Below are 25,961 nucleotides of genomic sequence, written 5' to 3' on the forward strand. Positions count from 1 at the left end.
TTACAAAGGTTGTTCACCAAAATGGTAGCTACTTTATTTATTCATTTCTTTAAAAAAGAAAGAAAAACCAGAAAACTTAAGGTAGCAGCTCAAAGTTAGTCTCTGTCTATTTGTTTTATAAAAAAAAATATAACTAAAAAAACCACACACAAAACTCCAGTGCATAATTATGACAATTCCAACAGGAAACATGATCTTTTTAAACAGTGTTCAGTCCACAGTCCTCTGAAAAGTTACACGTCCAGGGAGTCTCGCAGGTTATATCTATTTGCACAGGAAAGCTCCGCAGCGAATCGCAGACTCTTCCTCTCTTCTTTCATCCTGTAGGAAATTTCTGAAGCGAGGACACTTTGAAAGAAAAACCCACCTCTCCGCGTGGAGACCCAATGTTCTGGCAAGCTGGTTTGGGCTGATGAGAGTTGTAGTCAGTCGAAAACATCAGCTGCTGTAAGTCAACCAACCATGCAAAACCTAAAATCTGGAGCACTTCCTCTCTTTGGAGTGAGTTTGCAACAGTCAAATCCCTTACAGGGTTTTCTCCCTCGCCTTCCTCCCCGCCTGATCCTGAAAAGAAGCCCTTGCTAAAGCTTTGAGAATTCCCCAAGTCTCTTAAAAGAAAACTAAAGCACTAAAACAAGCCTTAGAGAAGAAGAATTAAAAGTGGAAGCTGGGAAGTATCTTTGCAACATCCCCACGATAAAAAAAAGAGAGAGAGAGAGAAGTGAAAAGTCAGCCGAGGAACTGGATTCCAGAAAGGGGCAGAAAGGGGCACGTTCATCATTAAGAGCCCCCTCACCGCAGACCCGTGAAAACTTTGGCTACTTTTTTCTCAGGCAAGTAGCTCCCTCTGTAGGCACTTGGAGGCATTTCTGTTACCTGCCCAGACAGCAAAACAAACAAATGAAAGAGTCAGTGAGAGGAGAGCTAGTTATGCTCAGAACATAGCTGTCGACTTACAGATTTGAAAATAAGGAACCAGCAGCCTCGAAAATAAGGGATCAGCAGCCCAAATAAGGGATTTTCCAAGCACAGGTATGTTCAACTTCTGAGCCCCTCCAAGCCAAAGGCAGAAAGCCCAGCCAGCAGCCAAACGAAGCCTCAAGCGGTGGTTCCCACAGCGCAGCAACCCGGCAAAGGGGATGCAGCAAGGAAAACCACTGTCACCTCTCTGCTGGGAAGTGCTGAGCAAAGGCGAGTCCCCAGGCAACGCGGCCGATTTGATCGGCACAAGGCATGCAAGCTCCACCCCCCAGTCGTTCTTAGACTCCTTACTGGGTGAGCAAGGCAGCCAAGCAACACAGTTGGAGCCTCCCTCCTCCCTGGCTGGCAGGGAGGGAGGGAGAGAGAGGAGCTGCTTCCTTTGAAACCCGGGAAATTTAAGGGACATCATCAATAAGGGACAGCAGCGGGACACAGTGCTGGGATAAGGGAGCTTCCTGCCAAATAAGGGACGGTTGACAGCTATGTCTCAGAAACATCCCTTCTATTTCCACCTCCCCTGAAGGGCATAGGAAGGAAGACACCTTCTACAGAGTCTTCAGGCAGGGGACATTCTCAGCCTCCCTGGAGATGCCAGGGATTGATTCCTAGAGAGACGTGGCAGACCATAGAGAAGGAAGTGGCTAGAAGACACAACCTCGAAAATGGCTACAGCAATGTCATTATGCCATCTGCATTCTGCGTCAGGGGAAATTCCACTGCATTTTTAAAAAGTCGGGTTTCTGTTGCAGGTTGGGGGGGGGGGAGAAGCCGAACAAGGGAAACAGGATACGTTTTGCTCACAGCACTGTGCAGACGCCACACAAAATGTGAGTGAACGAAGCGCGGCTAGTCCACAGTAAATTCCCAGCGTGGAGGCAGCCTCAATTCCTCGTTTTGGCTTTGAAATACCTAGCCGAGGGTTGTAGGTTCTACTCAAGAGTAGACTCACTGCCACAAATGAGCACGGCTAACTGAGGTACATTCATTTCAGTGGGTCTGCTTTGAGTTGGGGGTAACCCCAAAACTTTACCAGAAGCCCTCAAAAGCTGAAAACACTCACAGATAAAATCCTGACTGGGCAAAGCCCCGTCTTCCATTGAAACAGGGGCGTTCCTTTGAGGATCAGGTGCTTGAGAATTCCGCTCTCGCTCGGTCGCCTTCTCGCGCATCCCCCCAGTCCTTGGTGGCCGAATCAGGGCCCTGGGAGCGGCTCTCTGGGCTCGCCAGGGAATGCTCTGGGCTACTGGATCTCCAGCAGCACAGGGAGGAGAGAAGCTTGTTCCGGACGACCCGCGTGCAAAGGACGAACATAATGCAGTTGGCACCACCTTGGAATGTGTTACCGATGCCCTGGGGAGGGAGAGAAGGTGGTTCATGGAAAAGCTCAGTATACAATTCATAAATTGTATACCGTATTTTTCGCTCTATAACACGCACCTGACCATAACACGCACATAGTTTTTAGAGGAGGAAAACAAGAAAAAAATATTCTAAACGAAACAGTGGATGTATGATTTTTGTGGTTCATGCTGTGGCCACAGACATGTGATCTGACGGTGAGTTTGGGGTAGCCCAATGCAAAAATCCTGAGGATCCATGTGGATCCATGCTTTGTAACCACGTTTTAAGTGGGGAGGGAAGGAAAAGAACTCAAGGGACAAGGAGCACACGTGGGGTGGGTGGAAAAGGATGCTGCTAATAATGCAGGAGAGGCTCCTCTCCGGCTTTGCTCCTTTAGAACAAGCAGGCTCTGCGTCTCTCCCTCCTCCCTGGCAAGGAAACCATGATAGTAACCACTCTGAGACAAATCAAGAAAAATTGCGACCAACACTCTCCCCCAACAAGCGCAGTGAGGTCAAAACACACACACACGCAGAGAGAGAACTGGCCCTAAAGTCGCAGGGCGCTGGAAGTCGCAGGGGCGCTGGGGGAGTGAACGGGAAGCAGGAGGAGAAGGAGCCCTCTCTCACACACACACAGACACACAGAGTGTCAATTCTAAAGTCGGAGGCAGAGGGCAGGGAGGGAGAGGGCAGGGAGAGTGAACGGGAAGCAGGAGGAGGAGAAGGAGCCCTCTCTCTCTCACACACAGACACACAGAGTGTCAATTCTAAAGTCGGAGGCAGAGGGCAGGGAGAGTGAACGGGAAGCAGGAGGAGGAGAAGGAGCCCTCTCTCTCACACACACAGACACACAGAGTGTCAATTCTAAAGTCGGAGGCAGAGGGCAGGGAGGGAGAGTGAACGGGAAGCAGGAGGAGGAGAAGGAGCCCTCTCTCTCACACACACAGACACACAGAGTGTCAATTCTAAAGTCGGAGGCAGAGGGCAGGGAGGGAGAGGGCAGGGAGAGTGAACGGGAAGCAGGAGGAGGAGAAGGAGCCCTCTCTCACACACACACACAGACACACAGAGTGTCAATTCTAAAGTCGGAGGCAGAGGGCAGGGAGAGTGAACGGGAAGCAGGAGGAGGAGAAGGAGCCCTCTCTCTCACACACACAGACACACAGAGTGTCAATTCTAAAGTTGGAGGGAGAGCGCAGGGGCGCAGGGAGAGTGAACGGGAAGCAGGAGGAGGAGAACGATAGCTCAAGCACACACACACACAGTGGCTAATCCAAAACCGGACAGCAAAAAACTGCAGGCAGGGACAGAGAGCACGGGGTTGTTTTAAAGCTCTGCTTCTCTCCCTCCTCCCGGCTAGGTTGGCTGAAAAGCTTTGCTGCTACTTAGCCGCTCAGTGGGGAGGAGAGAGGAACATAGAGGACGGGGTTGTTTTAAAGCAGCCAAGCCCGCTCTGCTTCTCTCCCTCCTCCCCAGCTCGGCTCGCTGACAGGAGCCGCTTACACCCGCTTTGCTGTTTCAAAGCGAGCCACGGACTGCTCACAACTGCAGCAGATTCCCCCGCCATCTGTAGGCATTCACTCCATAACACGCACAGACATTTCCCCTTACTTTCTAGGAGGAAAAATCTGCGTGTTATGGAGCGAAATTTACGGTACACTGCTTGACTGTAAAAATACAACCTCAAAATGGTTTACACCAGGCACGGCCAACAGGTAGATCGTGATCTAGCGGTAGATCACTGGACGTCTGTGGTAGATCACTAGTAGATCACTGGCTCCCCGCAAAGAAGCCCAAGAACTTTGACTCCCCTAAAAAAAGCTAAACATTTTAGCCTTGCAGCCCATCAAAAGAAGCTCAACAACTTTGACCTGAATCCCTAAAGAACAGGCCTCCCTCTACCCTAAAAAAAGCCAGTTTTTAACTCTGCGAGTAGATTGCAGTCTCTTGGAAGTTTGCCACCCTCGGTTTAAAGGTAAAGTAAAGGGACCCCTGACCATTAGGTCCAGTCGTGACCGACTCTGGGGTTGCGGCGCTCATCTCGTTTTATTGGCCGAGGGAGCCAGCGTACAGCTTCCGGGTCATGTGGCCAGCATAACTAAGCCACTTCTGGTGAACCAGAGCAGCGCACGGAAACGCCGTTTACCTTCCCGCCAGAGTGGTACCTATTTATCTACTTGCACTTTGTGCTTTCGAACTGCTAGGTTGGCAGGAGCTGGGACTGAACAACGGGAGCTCACCCCATCACGGGGATTCGAACTGCTGACCTTCTGATCGGCAAGTCCTAGGCTCTGTGGTTTAACCCACAGCGCCACCCGCGTCCCTTTTTACATTACTGGTTTACACAAACACAAAAAAATGATAAAATGATAAAATTATCACCAAGCAATAATTTAAGGCATTTGGAAGCTTAAAACAGATTAAAAACAGATTAAGACTCACAGCGACCTTCTAAGCATCTGCATAGGCCTGTCTAAACCAAAATATTTTTAGCAGGCGCCAAAAAAAGAGTACGGTGAAGGCAGCCTGCCTGATATCAATAGGCAGGGAGTTCCAAAGTGCAGATGCTGCCACACTAAAATATTGGAGTTCTTACAAATGTAGAATGTGGCTTATGGCCTCCCAGTGGTGCAGCAATAAAACTGCTAGCACAATTGCAAAACTAAGCAGGGTCCGATATGGTTTCAAATTGGATGGGGGACCTTGTGTTGAGATTCCTGCATTGGAGGGTTGGACTAGATGAACCTTGAGGTCCCTTCCAACTCTATGATTCTATGCGGCCAATTCTGCTATGCCATACAAGATACAACCCAACACAAAAAGACTACAAACCAAATATTGTGAACACCAAATAAAGGCATATTCCATCAGAACTTGCCATCTCTATTATTGACTAATCATATAAGTAACCAATGGAGATTTAGCTGCACCCCAAGTAAGTTTCATAAGTCAGTTTCTCAGAAGTGAGAATAAACATTACTTTATGGACATAAATCATCAAACAAACCCCAACAACTCCTCCCAGTCCTGTGATTTGGTCAAATGAGCAGCTATTAATAGAAAAAGTAGTTTACATATTAAGTCTGCATTTGACCCATCAAAAATTGATAGAAGGCACAGTTTGGGGCTTAAAGGCAGTGGTGCACCTATTATATCAGGAATTTCCTTTATTACCTCTTCCCCAAATTTGTACACTGGTTTGAAAGACCACCGCATACATCAATAGGCTCCTTTTCCTTTAGATCTCCTCCTATAAGGGGTAAACTACAATTCTCAGGATTATTGGAAAGGAGAAGGGGACATGCTTTAAATATATGGTGTGTACGCAGCCCAAAATAGTGCGCTGGAGAGCTCCTTTGGTCTAATCACACCGGGCTCTTTTTATCTTCTTATTCATTGCATTCTCCCTGGATGCCTTAGAAAGGGGATTATATAATGGTAGCAATGACTACTGGTCCAAATGGTTTTATATATCGGCTGTTTCTTTGCCCAAGGTTTATCAAAGCAGCTGGCACCACTTTCCAGCTACTTCTGTTGATGCAGCCTAAAATTGCATTAACATTTTTTTAATTTTAATTTTAATTTTTCTGTCGCTGGCTTAGTTTGCATTTTGGACTCAAGTTGCAGAGACCAGTGGCTGATGCAAATGAATATCAAGCTGTGCCTTTATTTATCCATCAGATGTTAAGGAGATGAGTAATTATATAACATCTAGGAAACATCTGAAGGCAGCCCTGTATAGGGAAGCTTTTTAAGATTTAAGGTTTTACTATGTTTTTATATATGCTGGAAGCCACCCAGAGTGGCTGGGGCAACCCATCAGATGGGTGGGGTACAAATAAATTATTATTATTATTATCCATTACACAATGCTTTCCAAAATACTGAAAGGTGTGTGCTGCAGGGGATAAAAAGACAGAGGACAAAAAGGAGCGTCTCCACCCCCATAATTCAGCCAGGACACTGAGTTCCAGCTCCGAGGGCCTTCTGGCTGTTCCCTCACTGTGAGAAGTGAAGCTAAAGAGAAACCAGGCAGAGGGCCTTCTTGGTGGTGGCACCCGCCCTGTGGAACGCCCTCCCTTCAGATGTCAAGGAAATAAACATCTATCTGACTTTTAGAAGACACCTGAAGGCAGCCCTGTTTAGGGAAGTTTTTAATGTTTGGGTTTTTATCACATTTTTTATATTCTGTTGGGAGCTGCCCAGAGTGGCTGAGGAAACTCAGCCAAATGGGTGGGGTATAAATATGATGATGATTCTCACTCAGCCCTGAAGCTGAATGGGTGCCCTTTGGCTACTAAATAACCTCTCAGCCTGACCCACCTCACAGGGTTGTTGTGAGGATAAAATTAGGCACTGCAGGGGATGAACCACAAACATTGCCTTGAGGTCCTTGGAAGAAAAGTTTTAATGTCACAATAAAAATAAATATTCATGTCACAATAAAAATAAATAAGTGAAAGTCTGCCTCATAGACCTTTTGGGAACCTCTAGGATGAAGTGACCACATTCCAGGACCTCCCACCCGCCTTATAGCTAAGTTAATAATAATAATAATAATAATAATAATAATAATAATAATAAATTTTATTTATATCCCGCCCTCCCCAGCCGAAGCCGGGCTCAGGGCGGCTAACAACAATCAAATAATCAAACAATCAAATAAGTTACTCACGTGAAGTACCACCAGCAGCGGGTTTTGAACAGCAGGGGAGCTGCACAGCGTCAAGATGAACCGGATGGTGCTCCAGATTCGGAGGAAAATGAATATCACTGGAATCAGGATCAGCTTCTTATCCGCTACGGAAGTCCTCAGGTGTAAAGCCGGGGTCCTCGACAGGATAGGGCGGTACTCTGACAGCGCAGCATGCTTTGGGAAAAGGAAGACCACCATGAGGAGCGAGGGGAAAGCGTGGGTGGTGGCAGGATCAATTTAGCATCTGTCTCAAGGGTGGCGAACCTCAAAGTCCAGAGGCTGACTGCGGCCCCCCGAGTCCCCCTGCCAGGCCCTCACCAACCCCGATTCAGGGATGTGCTGTTGAACTCTGATTGTGCCTCTTGTTCGCTTGGATAGAGAGAGGGGCGTGCAAGAAGAGCGTGTAAAAAAAAAGTAAAGGGACCCCTAACCATTAGGTTCAGTCATGGCCGACTCTGGGGTTGCGGCGCTCATCGCGCTTCATTGGCCGAGGGAGCCGGCGAACAGCTTCCGGGTCATGTGGCCAGCATAACTAAGCCGCTTCTGGTGAACCAGAGCAGCACACGGAAACACCGTTTACCTTCCCGCCAGAGCGGTACCTATTTATCTACTTGCACTTTGACGTGCTTTTGAACTGCTAGGTTGGCAGGAGCAGGGACCGAGCAACGGGAGCTCACCCTGTCACAGGGATTCGAACAGCCGACCTTCTGATCGGCAAGTCCTAGGCTCTGTGGTTTAACCCACAGTGCCACCCGCGTCCCAACAGACACGTAGAAGAGTGCGTAGAAAGTAGCAAAAGGTAACATCCGCTTTCATTGCTCCACCCACCTTTGACACTAGTAGGGTTCCCATATGTCCAGAATTTCCCAGAAATAGTCGGAATGCTACAGTCAGAAGCAGTGTCTGGGCGGAAATAGGCAAAGTGTCCGTGAAAATCTGGCTGTATGGCAACCCATGTGGGCAATGTCGTATTTGGCGATTTCCCTTAAAAAATAGCTCAACATCTTCTTTTTGTGTGATTTTGCCAAAATATGGCAACCCTAGACACTAGCCCCGCCCATGCCTGGCACACGGCCCCTGGAAGATTGCCTAGAATGGAATGCAGCCCTCAGCATGGGAATATTCCCTGCCCCATGGGACACATGAATTGCTTTGAACGTTATCTCAGTAATTGTTACAACAGCCTTGTGAAGTTGGTCAGTATCAGGCTTCACTGCAGATGGGCACTGTGGGCTGAGAAACTGTGGCCTGCTTAAGGGTTGCTATAACTGATTGATTGATTGATTGATTGATTGATTGATTGATTGACTGGAGTTAGTGGCAGAGGTAAAACTCTGAACGAGGGACACTCTTTGCACCTATGTATAGCGCCAGCCAGAGACCTGCTTACTGACCCACCAAACGTCACCTACCTACCTACCTTCCTTCCTTCCTTCCTTCCTTCCTTCCTTCCTTGTGTTGTCTCCCCAACAACCCAGCAAAGTAGGTTAGGCTGAGAGGCAGTGACTGGCCCAGGGTCACCCAGTGAGCTTTGTGGCTGAATGGGGATTCAAACCCTGCTCTCCCAGGTCCTAGCCAAACGCTCTAACCACTACACCCCCCTGGCTCTCTTAGGTCCCTTAATATCATTGGGTCAGATCGGAGCAGGACCTAGCGGGGAAACCCGCCCCCCAGCAGCTTTGGAGGTGGCTCAGGGATATCTAAGGTGGAGTCATTTGTGCTCAAATAGAGATAAGCAAAGGGAAAGACGCTGGCTTGGAACGTCCGGCGTGGAATGCGGCAGCCTGGGTCAGATCCAGTTACAGGACCATCCCGCTGCCAACACCTGTTCCAACACACAAATTGTGACTTGTTTTTAACCAGACGACTAGGGCAGCTGTCTGGCTCCCTGCAGAGGAGAATGGAATGGCATAAGAATCTGGAATTATTTCTATTGCCAGAAAATTACTCTCCACCACCAGGAAAAGCCAGAAACAAACAAACAAAACGCACCCACCAACGGGGGACAGACACTTATTGCAAAATGAGCATAACAACATGGGCAGTCTAACTGCAAAACTATTTTCGTAGGTTTGGGGACTGTGATGGCAACATGCAGCGGAAAAGACTGCATCTAGAGGTGAAGTCATGTGCTTCAGTTCTGCTCCCCTATAAGCCTAATAAATGAAATGAAATGAATGTTGGGAGGCACCTGGTTTTTCAGGAGAATGTGAGGGGTCCAGGTTCTGGACCTATAGGCCCTGTTGGTCTGGGATGTTCCTCTGGGAGTTCTAGTCCAGTCTCAGGCGCAAAGCTCCTCCTGCAATCAGTTCCAAGCTTGACCCATCCCTGACTCCCCACACGGCCTCCAATTTTGTGTCAACATCCCTGCTGGATGCGGCAATGATGACAAGAAAGCATAGCCCTTAGGCCCCAAATGGCCACTTGCATCCCTGAATCCTGGAAGAAATTCATGCTCACCCTAGACAATTAGTCTTCCCCTACCTGGAAAAAAAGAAATACCTACCGCTCGGTTGATGTGCTTCTTTATGAGGATGTAGAAGACCGGAAGAGTCACGTAGGCCAGGATCTCCCACAGCTTCCCTGCGAGGAGCATCCACAGGATCCGATCCTCCGCCTCAATGTCGATCCAGCACCAGCCCACAGAGACATCGGAGGCGTCATAACCGATCTTCTTCAGAATCACGGCCAACACGGTGATGACGAGCGGCACTCCCCAGCTGCAGGCAGAGAGGGGGAATAGTTAGGCATGTTTTGGTTCCAGTTCAGGAACTGTGTCAAAAAATTCATGGATCGTGACTCAGTTTTGAAGGATAGCCACGTGTCGGTTTGCACAGCAATCCATGGAGCCCAAATTAGGAAGGTTCACATTCAAATCAATTTCTCCTCATTGCAAGGAAACCAAGTGGGAAGACTCCCCTGTCCAACACGCACCCTTGTCCTCTGCCCTACCACTCTCAAGGAGCACCAGGTGCCACGGTCTTCACCCTCCAAATCTTTAGAGATGACAAGCCACAACCTGAGCTGCCTGCAGAAGATCTCAAGGAACCAGTCTGGGCAGTGGAGATACCCATTCCAGGTGGTGCTCTAAGCAGACACAATTGCATCTCAATCCTTGGCACCTGCAGCTCCAGAAATCACTCTCAAGGGTTAAGGAAATCGCCTCTTGATTTCCTGCCTCCCCTTTCCTTATCATCCGGATATTCTGCCCTCCCATCCCAGAACTAGAACAGAGTTTATGAGAGGACAAGCCTGTTTGCTTAATTGTGCAAAGGCGTTATGCTGCAACCTTAGCGAGATGCAAACATTGACTTCAGCAAGACGGACTTCAGCCAGTTGACCCAAGACGTGACTGACCAACTGATGAGAAGGCATTTGATCCCAAAGCATGGGAAAGAAGTGTGTGTGTGTGGTCTATGCTAAATCTGTTGGCTAATGCTACATGTTTAGGTTCCATCTAGCTCAGTAGTGTCTACACTGACTAGCAGCAGCACACCAGGGTTTCAAACAGGGGTATCTCCCAGCCCTGCCGGGAACGGAACCCAGAACCTTCTGCATGCAAGGCAGCTGCTCTACCACTGAGCTAAAGCCCTTCCCTTAAGACAGAGGAAGCTGCCTTATACTAAGTTGTACCACTGGTCCATCTGGCTCAGCATTGTCTGCACTGACCTGCAGCAACACTCCAGGGTTTCATTGGAGATGCTGGCAGTGGAACCTGGGACCTTCTGCATGCAAAGCAGATGCTCTAACACTAAGCTGCAGCCTTTTTCTTAAGACATAGAATCTGCCGTATATTAGAATAACCATAGCCGTAATAATTCTGCCCATCTGACTGGGTTGCCCCAGCCACTAAGTTAGCTCACTATTGTTGATACTGACTGGCAACAGCTCTCTGGGATTTCGGCTTCCTATGTTCGTAATCCCTCATCAACCTGCAATTCCCACCAGGCCTTGGTCTGGCATCAAAACTGTTAAACAGATTGCAAGACAGGTTTACATCTATAATGCATGCTAGGTAAAGGTAAAGGGACCCCTGACCATTAGGTCCAGTCGTGACCAACTCTGGGGTTGCAGCACTCATCTCGCTTTATTGGCCGAGGGAGCCGGCGTACAGCTTCCAGGTCATGTGGCCAGCATGACTAAGCCGCTTCTGGCAAACCAGAGCAGCGTACAGAAACGCCGTTTACCTTCCCGCCGGAGCGGTACCTATTTATCTACTTGCACTTTGATGTGCTTTCGAACTGCTAGGTTGGCAGGAGCAGGGACCAAACAACAGGAGCTCACCCCATTGTGGGGATTCAAACCGCTGACCTTCTGATCGGCAAGTCCTAGGCTCTGTGGTTTAACCCACAGCGCCACTCGCAACCCAGAAGCCAAATCAAGTGACTGTGAGGTGGCCAATTCCCAGACAAACAAGCTAGGTGGATAATACTATCACTTCCCACTCAATGTTCCCAAGATGCTCCAACACTCCCGATTTGCTATCAAGATCAAGGCTGTTGCGTCAATTCAGAAAGCCTTAAATGCCTTGCCTCCAAAGTAACCTAAGGACCCCCTGATCAGTTATACACCACCTTGATCATTGGTATATCCTCTGATGGGGCATTTCTGGTGGTTCCTCACATACCTGTGAGATTAGGTTGGCCTTCGCCAGGAACCGAGTCTTTCATGTGGCAGGCCCTGCCTGTGGAACTCCCTGCTGCTTGAGGTTTGGCAGCAACCACCCCTGCCTTCTCTTGGGATGACTTTGACAAACTCTACTTTTTAGACAGGTGTTTTCAGTATGAATTTCTCTCTTTGACCTATTGTTTTTAAATTTACATTTTACAGATACTGATTGATTTTATTATATTATTGATATCAGGCAGGCGCCATCAATGTACTGCTTTCAACATCTGCTAAACACATTTTTATTTAGAAAAGCCTACCTAGATGTTTAGAAAGCTGATGCGAGTTAACTTTTCAAAAGCCTTAAACTATTGTTCTTAATTTTTCTTGGTGATGATTCTATTTTTTTGTATTTTTACAAGCAAGCAGTGTATAAACTCCATGAAACAAACAAATTTATTTATTTATTAATTATATCCCGCCTCCCCCCCCCCCCGACTGGGGACTCAAAGTTGCTTACATGAATTAAAACACAGATAAAAGCATTTCAGTCACATAAGCGACCTTTGGCATAGGTTATGAAAGTGTAGGTTATGAATATGCAAATAAATAATGAATATAAGTTGTGCCTGGCTGCCTAAGAATCAGCTGGCTTTCTGAAAGGCCTCCCCTTCCTGCAGTGAGCTATAAATATTCCCTAGTCACAAGCTAAGAGGCTGACTGCTTGTTGATGTCCCTTTGCAGGTGACCAGCCTGTCTAGTTTTTCATTCCAAATCTCACTGCCAGTCCTAAAGAGTTTCAAAACAAAAAAGCCTCTTACGCACTTGAGAAACACCATCGATGGGCAAGGCGCTCCAATGCTGGCACCCAAGCGCTTTGAGAGTTTCCAACAGACAAAGGCAACCCCCCCCCCAAGTACAAGAGTGGGACAGCAGCACTACACTGCATTGGCTCATATCCCCCCCTTTTCTTCTCTCCAAAGAGCTCATCGTGCCAAGAACCCTGTTTTCACCTTTAGCCTCCTCCCCAAATGTTCCATATTAAGGAAACCTCGTCTCCAAGGAGTCTACCTGTCGTGTTTCTGCACACACCAGACTTTATAGCCCACCTTTTCTTCCAAGGCGCTCAAAGTGGCATCCATTGTTTTCCCCTCCTCATTTAATTCCCACATGGTTCTCCACCCCCTCCTTTAATCCCAACAACAACCCGGCGAGGTAGGCAAGGCTGAGAGGCAGTGACTGGCCCAAGATCACCCAGTGAGCTTCATGTCCGTAGGGATTCGAACCCGTGTCTCCCAGGTACTTGTCTGACACTAATGGTTCTCATGACAGATTCCTGAGTTTAATTAATGGCAGAGTAGGGATTCGAACCCTCATCTCCCGGGCTCTAATCCGACACTCTAACCACCACACCACACAGGCTATCATATTCCCAGAATTCTTTGGGTGGGGAAACGTGCTTCAAATGATTGGTATGTATGGCGTCTGGCTGGGCCAAAAGCCAGTGTAACCACCTGTTAAGCTTGTTATAGGTTCCTACCGATGGATCTCAACCGTAGAGCACAAAAAGCATGTGCAGAGGGCAACATTGAGTGTGGAGCTTGCTATTTTGCACTGCAGTCCCAAAGACAAAATCTGAGCCACCCAGAATGCTATCGAACTTTGCAAAAACTTACTGCCCGTGTACTGCTACCTCCAGATATAGGTCAGGTAAAAGCGTGTGGTTTGGACGGGAAAGAGAAGCTCCTTACTCCAATCGACAGGCCTCACCTACCTAGGAGAACAGAAGCTATCCTGGGAGACAAGCAAAGGTAATCTCAAGCCACACCCAAGCTCTGTTCTGATGATGGCCAAGTTCTCAAGGAGAGAGAGAGAGGAGACAAACATGCCAAATGGCATGTCAGTACTAGGATGGGCAGAGTTCAAATCCTTGCCAGGACAAGCGCAGAACAGGTTTTCCTCCTGAGGTCTGGGAGAACGACTGAGCACACAATGCTTCCATAGCCAGACCTTTGATCTATCCAGCATAAGAATCATGAAAATCCATCTTGCTTGCTAGGATGAGTAGAGAGAGGGATATGCGAAGAAACCTGTACAGTGGTACCTCAGGCTAAGTACTTAATTCATTCTGGAGGTCCATTCTTAACCTGAAACTGTTCTTAACCTGAAGCACCGCTTTAGCTAATGGGGCCTCCTGCTGCTGCCGCGCTGCAGGAGCCCGATTTCTGTTCTTATCCTGAAGCAAAGTTCTTAACCTGAAGCAATATTTCTGGGTTAGTGGAGTGTGTAACCTGAAGCATATGTAACCCGAGGTACCACTGTATTGTGCAACGGGAGGAGCCGCAGCTGTTACTCCGCCCACTTTTGCCTCTGACCCCGCCTACCACTTCCATGGGCCCCCTAGAACAGTGTTCCCCAACCTTGGGTCTCCAGCTGTTTTTCGACTACAGTTCCCATCATTCCTGACCACTGGTCTTGCTAGCTAGGGATGATGGGAGTTGTAGTCCAAAAACAGCTGGAGACCCAAGGTTGGGAAACACTGCCCTAGAACAGTGTTTCCCAACCTTGTGCCTCCAGCTGTTTTTGAACTACAACTCCCATCATCCCTGACTAGCAAGACCAGTGGCAAGGGATGATGGGAATTGTAGTCCAAAAACAGCTGGAGGCACAAGGTTGGGAAACACTGCCCTAGAAGATCACCCATAAGGGAGCACAACCCTTGGGCTGAAAAAAGGTCCCCTTTTTGACTCCTTACTTGGAGATGCCAGGGATTGAACCTGGAACCTTCTGCATGCAAAGCAGGTACTCCACCAGAGCTACATCCTCTTTCCAAGTAAATGGGCAGGAGACTGCAGCTCTAGGAACCAGGCTAAGACCACCTTGCTTCCGTGATTCTTCATCTAACAGAAATGGTTTGTGCATCTCTCCTCGGATAATATCCTGTGCTGCGGTTTTATGCTCAATTTTAGTGCAGCACTGTTTATTCGATTAATTGCTTATTATTTCATTTTAAGCTGCCTCGAAAAGTCCCACCCCCACCCGCCCCAATAAAGGGGAAGCTGGATCTATACAAAAGCAGCCTTGTAAATAAGCCCACAAAAATTACTAGCCCGCAAAATGTTTTACTAGCTCGCTGGGGGCTCAGAGAGCAGGGAAGTCCTCTCTGTCTGCTGTATTTTTGTGCCTCCGTGGAATCCAGTCGCCTACGGCGAGCAGGCAGCTGCTGAAATGGATGAAACCAGCCTTCACCAATCTGCTGCCCTCCAAATGTTTAAGACTGCAGCTCCCATCAGGGCCGTCATAATCCAAAACATCTGGAGGGTACCAGGTTAACAAAGTTGGCATTAAATTAATTGAAAATGTACTGGGGGGGCGAATAAAAAGAAGATAAGTAAGCTATTAAACAAATACCCCCTTGCTGAACCAGATGACTTCAGGCTGAACAGCTGGCAGGCCAGAGCGTCAAAGGGTCACTGTGGTCACAACTTGGAGGCTGGCATGTGACCACTGCCCATCTCACATGGCATAATAAAGGCTTTTCTTCGACTTGGCAAATCGGCTCACAGAGGGAGGCAGGGGAAGCCCCAGCAAGTGAATTAAAGCTGCTGTTTCTTTCGCTGATCCCTCCCCAAGCTCTCTTGCTAGGTCACCTATTGATCGCATTCTCACCCCACCCTGTTTCAAGGAACTGACAATCTAAGTTCCAGCAGTAGGCAAGATAAGAGAGTAGGGGGAAGGGATGGATCCTAGCTCAGCCTGCGGAAGGTCCCAGATTCAATCCCCAGCATCTCCAGGTAAGGCTGAGAATCTCTGCCTGAAATCCTGGAGAGCTGCTGCCAGTCAGTGTAAGCAACACTGAGCTGGATGAACCATTGGTCCATCTCAGTATGTGAAGGGAGATGGAGAGTGCTAGAGGGGAGCAGACTACAGGCTTGTGGTTGTGGAAACTGCTTTTCTCTTATTTTAGCAAGAACCTTGAGGTCTACCAGCTGAAGCCAAGCAGCCTGAGAGCGAGGGACTGGCCCAGTGAGCTTCATGGCTGAGCAAGGATTTGAACCCTGGTTTCAGCTGGTTAGAGCATGGTGCTGACAATGCTAAATTTGTAGGTTTGATCCCCTTACAGGCATTGTAAGGGGGTTGGACGAGATGATCCTAGGGGTCCTTTCCAACTCTACAATTCTATGATTCCCCCAAAGTCCAGGTCTGTCACTCTAACCACTACACCACACTGTGGAGGGACACCCCATGAGCTACAGAAAGAGGTGCGTTTCTGCCCAGAGAAGCTTGCATATTTCTCCTTTGGACACCAGGACTGGGCAGATGTGTTGGGGTGGGAAAGTCCCCTGTGCTGTATTTTTCTGCAAAAATGTTGTTTGTATCAATGAATTGGTTTGCCGGTCGCAATTACAATTATTAGGCAAGGGGAGTTGTTTACAAAATACACGGAAGATAAACTATGCCAGATTAGATCATGCATTTGGCTCCCAAATTTATTTGCTTCACCCCGGGGGAAGGTCCCCTGAAACAAGCTTCCTTAGTTCGCACCAGAAAGTTTCCTGGGAAAATTCCCCGGAAAGCTTCCTCAGTTCAAAACTTCCAGGAAAACCCTTGTTTTCCTTGCTTGTTTTTGTTTGCAGTGGCCCGTAAGGGGAGTCCCCGAGGACAGGGAAGAGAAGATGGAGAGACGGGGAAGACCACGAACCTCACCACGTGGAAGAAGCAGAGGAGGCTGGTCCCCGTCGGCGATCCGTGCACGATGCTGATGTAGAGGTACAAGGCGATGGCCATCGTCCAGAAGAAGGAGCTGGTGTTGGAGAAAGTGGACACGGCGCCCTGGGCCACGCATTCCCACGTGGACGAGCCGAAGTCCTTCAGGGCCCCGTAGAAGTAGGAGGCGGCCGAGAGGAGGTCGGCCAAGGAGAGGTAGAGCAGGAGCTGCCGGGGCCGCGTCCGCAGCTCGGGCCACAGCGCGTGGGTGCCCACCAAGAGGCTAGACCCGAGGAAGGAGAGGGCGCACGAGACCAGCACCGTCACCCTCTCGAAGGGGTACAGCTCCGTCTGCAGAGCGCCGTGGGGCATGGCGGAAGGGGAGGCTGGCCTGGCCGCAGAGGCAAGAGGGGGTCGGAGTGGGGCGGTGGGTGGCTGGGTGGGTGTGGGGAGGGAAATCTCAGCAGGGCAAATCACGGCAGGAAAGGGAAGGAGTTAAGAGAAAGGAAGAGCGCGCAGCGGGAGGCGAGGAAGGAAGGGAGAAAGTTAAGGAAAGTGAGGAGGGGAGGGGTGTCTTTGCAGGGAAGGCGGAAAGAGAGCGAGAGCGAGGGAGACCCGGGAAAGTGAAAGGAGAAGAACGCGGGGGAGAGCCCGGGAGTTCAAAGGAAAGGGAAACAAAGCGCGGAGGGAGGAGCCGGCTGCGGACTCCGGCTGAGGCGCCCAGAGGCAGGAGGCAGAGCGGGCTCCGGCTCCGGCTCCGTCTCCGGCTCTCGGCTACGTCCCGCCCTGTCGCTCCCCAAGCCCCGGGCGGAGGCCTCGACGCCGCGTCCCCTCCCACCCAGGCCGGGGGCTGCTGGCTGGCTCCTCCTTTCGCTTCCCTGCCTTCTTCTCCGGAGCGCGGTAGACAGCGGACTGGATGGAGGAGGCTGTGCCGGCAGATGCCTTCCGCTTGAAGTGGCCCAGTCCCTTCCCCCCCAGAAGCTGAGTTTCTGAGCATGCACAGAGCGCCCTCCTCTAAGACAGCAGCAGCAGCACCGTCCTATCTTTACCATGTGGACTATATGTTTTCTTAATTTGTTTGTATTAATACAGTCATCGTTTACTTAATTTCACAGCCTTTTTTATTATTCGTTGGATTAATTATTTGTTATTTCGTTATTTTAATAATATCTACGGGTTATCCCAGGCTGCAATCCTATTATACCTGCTTCCGCGGGAGTAAGCCTCAGTGGAAATCAGTGGTACTGCCTCGCGCATTGTCTCGGCTGTATTTCAGAGCATGCATTCTCCACTTCGACCTCTAGATGTCAGCATTGTCCCAGATCAAGCTCTCAGGATGCAAACATGTGCCGGAGCAATCGTCATTATATTATGCTGAACCTTACAACAAACCTGTAACGAAGGCCAGTGTTACTGTTGTGCTAAGGTTCCTGCCTGCATGCTTCTTACAGGCATTTGATTCTCCAGTGTGAGAAGAGAATTCTGGACAAGATGGGCCATTGCCCTGTGCCAGCAGGGCTTTTTTGTGTATTGAATTTCTCTCCAGATTGTAGTTTGGAGTAGTGGGGAGCAGATAGAGAGTAGTCTATTTAAGGCAATTTAGTGAGTTCCTGGGATAATTGAGATCCCAACCAGGACAGATACTTACAGTGGAATCCTAATAATTTCCCTGGACATTGCAAGAACTTAACTCTTCCCTCCCCAGCTGCGACTCGCTCCCCTGAAAAACTGCCACCTCTGTGTCACAATTAGGGTCGACAGTAGCCTTTTAGCAGATGAATTCTTTTCATCGGGAGATGTTATCGGCAAGATGCATCCGGACTGCAGGCTGGTTGTTCCCCACCCCACATTTAGAGATAAGTGACAGATTACCCGAACTAAAATCTAATCACTATTGATTTGTTTTAGTTTCTTTAAACAAAAGGGGGAGTGAGATGTGTGGATAGTTTTTATGCTGCAGTCCCATTGTAGGGAACCTTTCCCTCCCTAGGGCCGCATTCTATTCTGTGTGAGCTTCTGGGGGCCACACGGCAATGATGAAAGGGGGGGGGGCAGACTTTTTGGCCAGACAAAAATACCAATGAATGCTAATTTTACCTTTGCAAGATAGTCTGTCTTCACACACATTTACACACCACTCTCTGTCCTCCCCTCAGGCCAGGAAGAGGCATAGTGGGAGAGCTTCATTAACTATGAACTCCCAAATTTTGGGGGGGATACCTAGGACCCCAATTTGAGTATCAGTTACTCAGCTTGGGGGACATACAAGACGCGGGGGTTTTGCTACCAAATCCTACAAAACTTTGGCACAGGTTTCAGATTTTGGGGTTTGTAATAATAATAATAATAATAATAATAATAATAATTTTTATTTATACCCCGCCCTCCCCAGCCAAGGCCGGGCTCAGGGCGGCTAACAAGCAATAATGAAAACAAACTGAATGAATACAACTTAAAAACAAGATTAAAAGACAACATTAAAACGTTAAAATGCAGCCTCATCACAGGAGGAGCAAGGAAAAAGAAAGAGGGGGAGGGAATCAAATTGGCTCCAAGCCAAAGGCCAGGTGGAATAACTCTGTCTCACAGACCCTGCGGAAAGAAATCAGATCCTGTGGGGCCCTGGTCTCATGAGGCAGAGCGTTCCACCAGGCCGGAGCCAGAGTTGAAAAGGCAGTTGAGGAAGGTGCAAAAAAGGGCAAACAGGTGCAAAAAAAAAAAAAAAGGTGGAAAGAGGGCCTAGGGAAGTAAGTTCTATGGTCAGAAAGGTCTGGAGAGCTGCATTTTGAGTCTGACATTCCCCACTGCTGATCTAGCTGCTTGGTGGCACTGAATTTAGTCGTAATTGGGTGGAATCAGGAGTTTCTACCATTGTCTAAGAGATAACAAAGTTCTCAACTAGCTTCCTGACTGGTGCGTCCCCTGACACCCTTCCACAATGAGAAATGTTTGCCTTGCCTGCTATCCTGTCCCTGACATTTAATCTGATCAGTCCTATTGGCTCCAAGAGACATTTCTTTCCAGACCGTCAGAACACTTAGGTAAGTCAGATATCAAGCAGTAGGAGAATTATTTTCCTCAATTCCGCCCCCCCCCCCAGTGAGATAGTTATCTTTAGGAGTACGGTTGCCAACTTTTCAACCAGCCTCTGTTGCTCTGCCTTTAACACAGCAGCTTGATCTGCAAATATATGCTGAATTTTATACCTTGAGACAGCTTACCTGCTGGGTTTTTACAGAACAGGTTACTATAAATTACGAATGGGGAGTAATATCTTCAGTCCACTTTTTGTAGGAAATATTTTTTTGCAGGGGGCCGGAATCAGTGTCTCCATTGCCTGTAGATCAGGATGCAACTCCCATGCAGATTACTCACCCCTCTGGTATTTGCAAGTCAGTTTTGGTGCATTACAAAAATACGCATCTCACGTAAAAAATGTGTGCAATGCAATTTTTACCGATGAATGAACTGAAAATGCATATTTTCTATTTTCAAAGGGTTTGTACAAGAGGAATGCAATTTAAATACTTTTCAGGTTTATTTTCCTTTTAAAACAGCACAAAAGACAAAAGAGCCAGGGAAGATCAAGAATAATCCTTAGACCAGTGGTTTTCAACCAGTGTGCCATGGCACCCTGGGGTGCCTTGACTGGTGGTCAGGGGTGCCATGGGCAACACTGGCCTCTGTCCCTCTTTCCTTCCCTCCCTCCTCTGATGCCCTCTCACATTTCTGCCTCCCCAAGGCTTGCACAGCTGTTTGTTGCTGCAGCCCTGGCTATAAGCTCAGCAGGTGAATGATACCTCTGAGAGGCACCTCTCTTTGGGGCAGGGAAGGGACTTTACTCAGAAACCAGGGATGGCAGCAGCAGCTGCCCAAAGGACTCCCAATGAGAGGGGAGAAAAGAGGAGGCTGAGGGAACCCTCCACAAGGGAGGGTGCCCGAAAAAGGGTGAGATGCTGCCAGCTCAGCAGGCAAGGGGTGACATAACTGGGCTCCTGAGCCCCACAGGGGTGCTCCAGAAAGAATGTAGTTGATCAAGGGAGCTGTGGACTCAAAAAGGTTGAAAACCTCTGCCTTAGACCATAAGGCTGCCATATGAACTGGGGCTTATTGGGTCTGGTGGGATGGAAGTCAGGGAGCCCAACAGTAGGTGGCGCTAGAGCCCATGAGAGGCAGAGCTGTTTCTAGCATTGTGTGGGAGGGAGTGAGGAGGGAGGCAGCAGGCATTGCCACCCCCTGGGCTGGTTGTAAGTAAGAAGGCAGGGCTTGCTGTGGCCTTAATGCCTTGGTAGGGCACTGCTCCATTTGTCCTTAATTTATGCCTTGCCTCAGACATCCCAGGTTGATCACTGTGATCATCTGAGGGAGCACTACTAATGGTCCACTAGTTGAGAAGCACACCTCATGTCGATGAGGAGACGTGTCTTCAATGTAGGGGGCCCATCTCTGTGGAACTCCCTCCCACTAGAACTCAGGCAGGCACTAACTTTGCCGAGTTTCAGCTGCCAGGTTACTTATTTCAGGAGGCTTCTTTGCACCGTGAATGCTGTTCCGGTATTTTATTCTTTGATATTTTAAGTTAGGCTATAAAATGTTGTTTGGTGCAATTATTTTAAGCTGCTTCAGGACCCAGATGCGTTGAAAAGGAATATATAATTTTGAATGATAATGTTTTTGATTGATACAGCAAATTTTGGTAAACTGCTTTGAGAACATCTTTAGGCAATCAAGTGGAAGAGAAATCGTCTAGATAGATAGATAAGTAGAAGTGAACCTCCATGCACAGGACCAGTATACCACCGAAAACCAGACATGGGGTGAGGGAAAACAATGGGTTAAAACGAGAACATTCATGTATTTAGCTCATGAATTCAGCATCAGACCTGACTGTCCTCTGTTGGAAACACAGCATTGGGATTGTAGAGTGGACAGGCGGAAACAGAGTTTACAGGTTTAGAATGAGCCCCTAAAAAAAGAAAATAAAACCAGTCTCACCCTTAGGCTGGCGCCAGCATTACTTTCGGTCCGGTGGATTTACTCTCAGTGGAATGTAGGAGGACTCTCTTGTCATGGAGATATGTGAAGCATTCTTGGCTAGTCAAGATCTCTCAGGCTTGGAGCCCAAGTGTTGGGAGGTGCAGGAGTGAAATGACTTCGAGAAAGAGCACACAAGGGTGACATACAAGTGTCACCCGTGTGTCTAGAGACTGGCAGATCTGTCTGTTTTGGTTCCTCTAGGCGTCTCCTTTCCTCAGTCTTCAATTCTCCACATTTCTATATCAGTCTGTGGTGTGTGTTTTTTTTAGTCCTCATGGAAACCCTTCAAAGCAAATTTATCCCAAGATACGCATTCTTAAGATGCAAATTTGCCCAGTATGCACATTTCCCCCAATATCTGCAACCAGAAGTTGTTTTAAACCATTGTTAATATTGTGTTTTAATGTTATAACCTGCCCTGGAATCTTAATGAAATAATAACGCATCTTTGTACGTTTCTCAAACATACGCATTTTTATGCACCCCGAGTTTTTGTAGGCACGAAAACGTGTGAATTTTGAAGGAGGGCTGTTTCTCAGGTCGCAGGTTGTTTTGGAAACGGCACATTAGGTGGGTTCACCTTTTAACTGTGGACCGGATCTTATTTTTCACCCACCTGTCCCTAGGTCTTTCAACTTAAGCATCCAAGGTAGCAGAAGCAAGAAGAGAAGCATGTACTTTGTTTTTACTGTATTTTATTAAATAAAATTTCACTTTGGGATCATACATAACCAACTTCTATAGCCCAACTTTTAGGGCTGGGGTACGGGGGCCTTTTTCAATGAGCCACATTCTTTCATGGGTAAGCTTAAAGGGGCCACATTTCAGGAGTGGGTGTGGTCCAAGTCAAGCTGTGCATAGGGCAATACATGAGACTTAGCTTTGTACAGGAGCCATATGGCCCATCTGTGCAACAGAGGTTTATAACATCCAGGGCAAAGGAGATCAGGTGCAGAACAGGTGTGGCCTGTGGAGGGGTGTGGAGGTAGAGCTATGATTTAGGACAGGGGCTGGCAAAGTTTTTGTGGCTTGGACCAGTTTGTGGTCCTGCACACGCTGCAGTGGGCTGGAGTGCATGTGCACATGCGCAAACACTATTTCTGGTGCAGAGGAGTCATGCGCAGCTTCCTATTGGCTGCAGGAGCTTCCTGCATCCAATGGGAAGTCGGCCAGCGTCACAGAAGATGGTCCCCACTCTGCTCCATGCACGCAGGCAGCGGGGGTCCATGGGCTTTAGGCTGCCGACCCCTGATTTAGGATGAGTCCTGAAAGCCAGATAGAGAGAGCTGGAGGGCCATACATAATTCACAGGCTTGAGGTTTCCGACACTTCTTTGAGCCGCAGATGGGTTTCTGCAGCTGTTGAAACCATTGCTACCCTCCCTCCCCAAAGTATAACTCATTTGAATTATAAAAAGAAAGTGGAACAGGAATGCAGCAGCAGAGATCAGTCTTATTAAGCCAAGACTCTGGTCGCAGCCACGCATTTAATGCACATGGCCTCCCGCAAAGAATCGTGGGAATAGTAGTTTGTGATGGGTGCTGGGAATTGTAGCTCGGTGAGGGGTAAATGACCATTCCCAGGATTCTTTGGGAGAAGCCCATGTGCTTTCAATGTATGGTGCAGATGTGTCCTCCTGTCTGCCTCCACCTGTGTTAGGCACGGCTTGCTCCTATTTTGTAGGTATATCAGAAAACCTGCAAAATGTGGTATTTGGCACAGGGTACAGCTCCCTGCAGGGACGCGGGTGGCGCTGTGGGTTAAACCACAGAGCCTAGGCCTTGCCGATCAGAAGGTCAGTGGTTTGAATCCCCACGACGGGGTGAGCTCCCGTTGCTCGGTCCCTGCTCCTGCCAACCTAGCAGTTCGAAAGCATGAAGTGCAAGTAGATAAATAGGTACCGCTCCGGTGGGAAGGTAAACAGTGTTTCTGTGCACTGCTCTGGTTTTCAAAAAGCGGCTTAGTCATGTTGGCCACATGACCTGGAAGCTATACGCCAGCTCCCTCGGCCAATAAAGCGAGATGAGCGCCGCAACCCCAAAGTCGTCTGTGACTTGACCTAACGGTCAGGGGTCCCTTTACCTTTACCTTACAGCTCCCTGCAATTCTGTTTCCTTTTTTAAAACAACAACAACAACAACAAAGCAAGTTTCTAGACCTCATTATACTCGTTGAAAGTCTGTGGGGGGTGGCTGCTGAACTCTCAGGGATTTGGGTATTTCCCTCCCCCCTCTCCTTGCCCATTAGACACAGCCAATCCTTTGCTCCCTGAAAACATTTTTGTACCGAAGAGACACTTGTCAACATATTCTTGTGCACCAACTCTGCTGCAACCACACATTGCATTTTTGGCCAGACACTTGAGATTCCTGGAAAAACCCTAGTCAAGCACTCACCGGAGCTGCCTTTTGCAGATGACTAAGCCCTGAGGGCAATTTTTGATGCATGGGCTCAGCTTTGCAGGATTATTGTACTGGACAAATTCCTGGAGGAGAGAGCTATCAATGGCTACTAGCCAGGATGGCTGTGCTCTGTCTCTGCAGTTAAGAGGCAGCAAGGCTTCTGAATACTGCTTGCTAGAAACCACTGGAGAGGAGAGAGAGCGCTCTTGTGCTTGAATCCTGCTTGCGTGTTTCCCACAGGCACCTGGTTGGCCATTGTGAGAACAGGATGCTGGGCTAGGTAGGCCATTGGCCTGATCCAAAACACTCTTCCTATGTTCTTATGGTTAGGGTTCCTTTATAATTCCTTGAATGCTGTGATTTCCCAGGAGGGCAATGAATTTCATAGAATTGTAGAGTTGGAAGGGACCTCAGGGGTAATCTAGTCCAACCCCTGCAATGCAGGAATCTTTTGCCAAATGTGAGGCTTGAACCCACGACCCTGAGATTAAAAGTCTCATGCTGTACCAGGTGAGCTCTCCCACAAATTCTTGGCCTCAACAGAGAATATGTCACTGTTTGTCAGAAGCGGTGTAGCCTCCAGGGTGAAGTTGTCCAACCCTCTTTTAGTTGGATGGCCTTCACTGGCTCCTGTGGGAGTGAGTTCCACAGGTTAACTTTGCACTGCATGAAGAAGTCCTTTCTTTTATCTGTCCTGAATATTTCAACCTTCACTGGATGTCTGTGAGTTCTGGTGTTGTGAGAGAGGGAGAGGAACTTTTCTCTATTCACTTTCTCCATGCCATGCATAATTTTTATAAACTTCTATCATGTCACCTTTTCTCCAAACCAAAAAGTCCCATAATGCTGCAACTTGGTATCAATGGAGAACACACCATTAACTGGCCTTTGTGGAGGGCGGGGGGAGACCTTTGATGGCCCCATTTTGAATTCTTACTGGTTATACTATTTCTCGTTGCAGCTCCCCATGATTCGCTTCCGAAGTTTAGTCGAGAGAGACTCTCTCTTATCTTCTTTAAATATGCTCGAGATATTGCTGGTATTGACCCACTGCTACTATGAGGCTTTTAATTAGTTCAGTCAATCAGTTTCGCAGCTTGATTAGGCTATTGCTGCCTTCTATTGAGTTACACCCCAAAGAGTAAATATATAACACACACACCCCAAAACTGCAAAAGCTTAACCTGTCAAAATTGTAGTGTTGTATTCAATTAAGTTCTAATCACCTACTGAAATTAATGGCCCTAAGTTAGTTATCTCCATAAATTTAAATGGGTTTGCTCTGAGTAGAACTAGTTTCCTCTCACCCAGAAGCATGGCTTTGGTTGCCAACTCCACCCCACCACCCTGCTCCTGTGCATTTAGCATCAGCTTGATTGATATGCTGGAACTTGGTAACTTTTTTTTTACTGACACAAACAGAAATGGTGGGCAAGGGTTTCCCTAGCTTAATTTCTTTGTGTTCAGGTTGCTGTTGAAAGGCACAGGAGCTGGGACAAAAGAAAAGGTGGCAACCTTACTGAGGAGGGGTCATAACTCAGTGGCAGGGCACCTGCCTTGCATGCAGATGATCCCAGGTTTTATCCAGGACACTTCTAGGGAGGGATGAGCAAAGGCCCACTGCTGGAAATTCTGGAGAGCTGCTGCCAGTCAGTGTTGGCAGTACTGAGCTAGATAGATCAATGGTCTGACTTCGTATATGGCAGCTTCCGAAGTCCTTATGTTGAATGTTAACCTCACCTACATGCCCACAGCCTCTCCTGTCCTTAGATCCTATAGAAGGCTGCCAGCTTTTTTCCAAGCAGGGCTCCTGTGCTACTTCCAAATGAGCAGCTGAAGCATGGCAATAAAGTCTAATGGCAGAGAAATCAGCCAGTCTCAACACAGCTCAGTCAGCAGAGCATGGGACTCTAAATCTCAGGGTCATGTGTCCAAGCCCCACGTTGGGCAAAATTCTACGATTCTATTATCCCCCTCTGATAGGGTTGTCAGAACTCCAGGTGTGAAGTCTCTAGCCTTGCCTGGCCCCCTCTAGGTGGCAGTTGGAGGGCTTGAATCTCCAGGTGGGCGAGAGTGCCTTTAATTATAAAATTAAAACGACAAAATTGTGGTAACAAAATTATTCAGAAGAGTGCACATGCAGCTTGCAAGCTTCAGCTTGGCAGGAGTTGGCCTCAAATTATAGCA

At 48.2% G+C, this 25,961-nt stretch overlaps 1 protein-coding gene across 1 annotated transcript; it reads right to left on the reverse strand.

The window, feature by feature from the left end:
- Positions 1-9: 9 nt before the first annotated feature.
- GPR157 (G protein-coupled receptor 157) lies at positions 10-17,359 on the reverse strand. The gene is made up of 5 exons (XM_079987210.1): positions 16,331-17,359; positions 9,527-9,740; positions 7,000-7,194; positions 2,042-2,331; positions 10-876 (listed from the first exon to the last, which is right to left on the reverse strand). Exons 1-4 carry the CDS (start codon positions 16,705-16,707, stop codon positions 2,104-2,106), a joined length of 1,014 nt encoding a protein of 337 aa, XP_079843336.1. The 5' UTR covers positions 16,708-17,359; the 3' UTR covers positions 10-876; positions 2,042-2,103.
- Positions 17,360-25,961: the final 8,602 nt, after the last annotated feature.

The sequence above is a fragment of the Podarcis cretensis genome (genome assembly GCF_951804945.1).
Source record: "Podarcis cretensis genome assembly, chromosome: 8".
NCBI lineage: Eukaryota > Metazoa > Chordata > Lepidosauria > Squamata > Lacertidae > Podarcis > Podarcis cretensis.

Bases quoted from the DNA above. Each gene is read 5' to 3' on its own strand.
- GPR157 (XM_079987210.1), bottom strand. From the start codon at position 16,707: ATGCCCCACGGCGCTCTGCAGACGGAGCTGTACCCCTTCGAGAGGGTG. The intron at 9,741-16,330 runs GTTCGTGGTCTT...CTCTGCCTGCAG, and splicing joins TGCTTCTTCCACGTGGTGAG to CTGGGGAGTGCCGCTCGTCA. The intron at 2,332-6,999 runs GTGAGTAACTTA...CTCCCTCCCCAG, and splicing joins CGCTGCTGGTGGTACTTCAC to GGCATCGGTAACACATTCCA.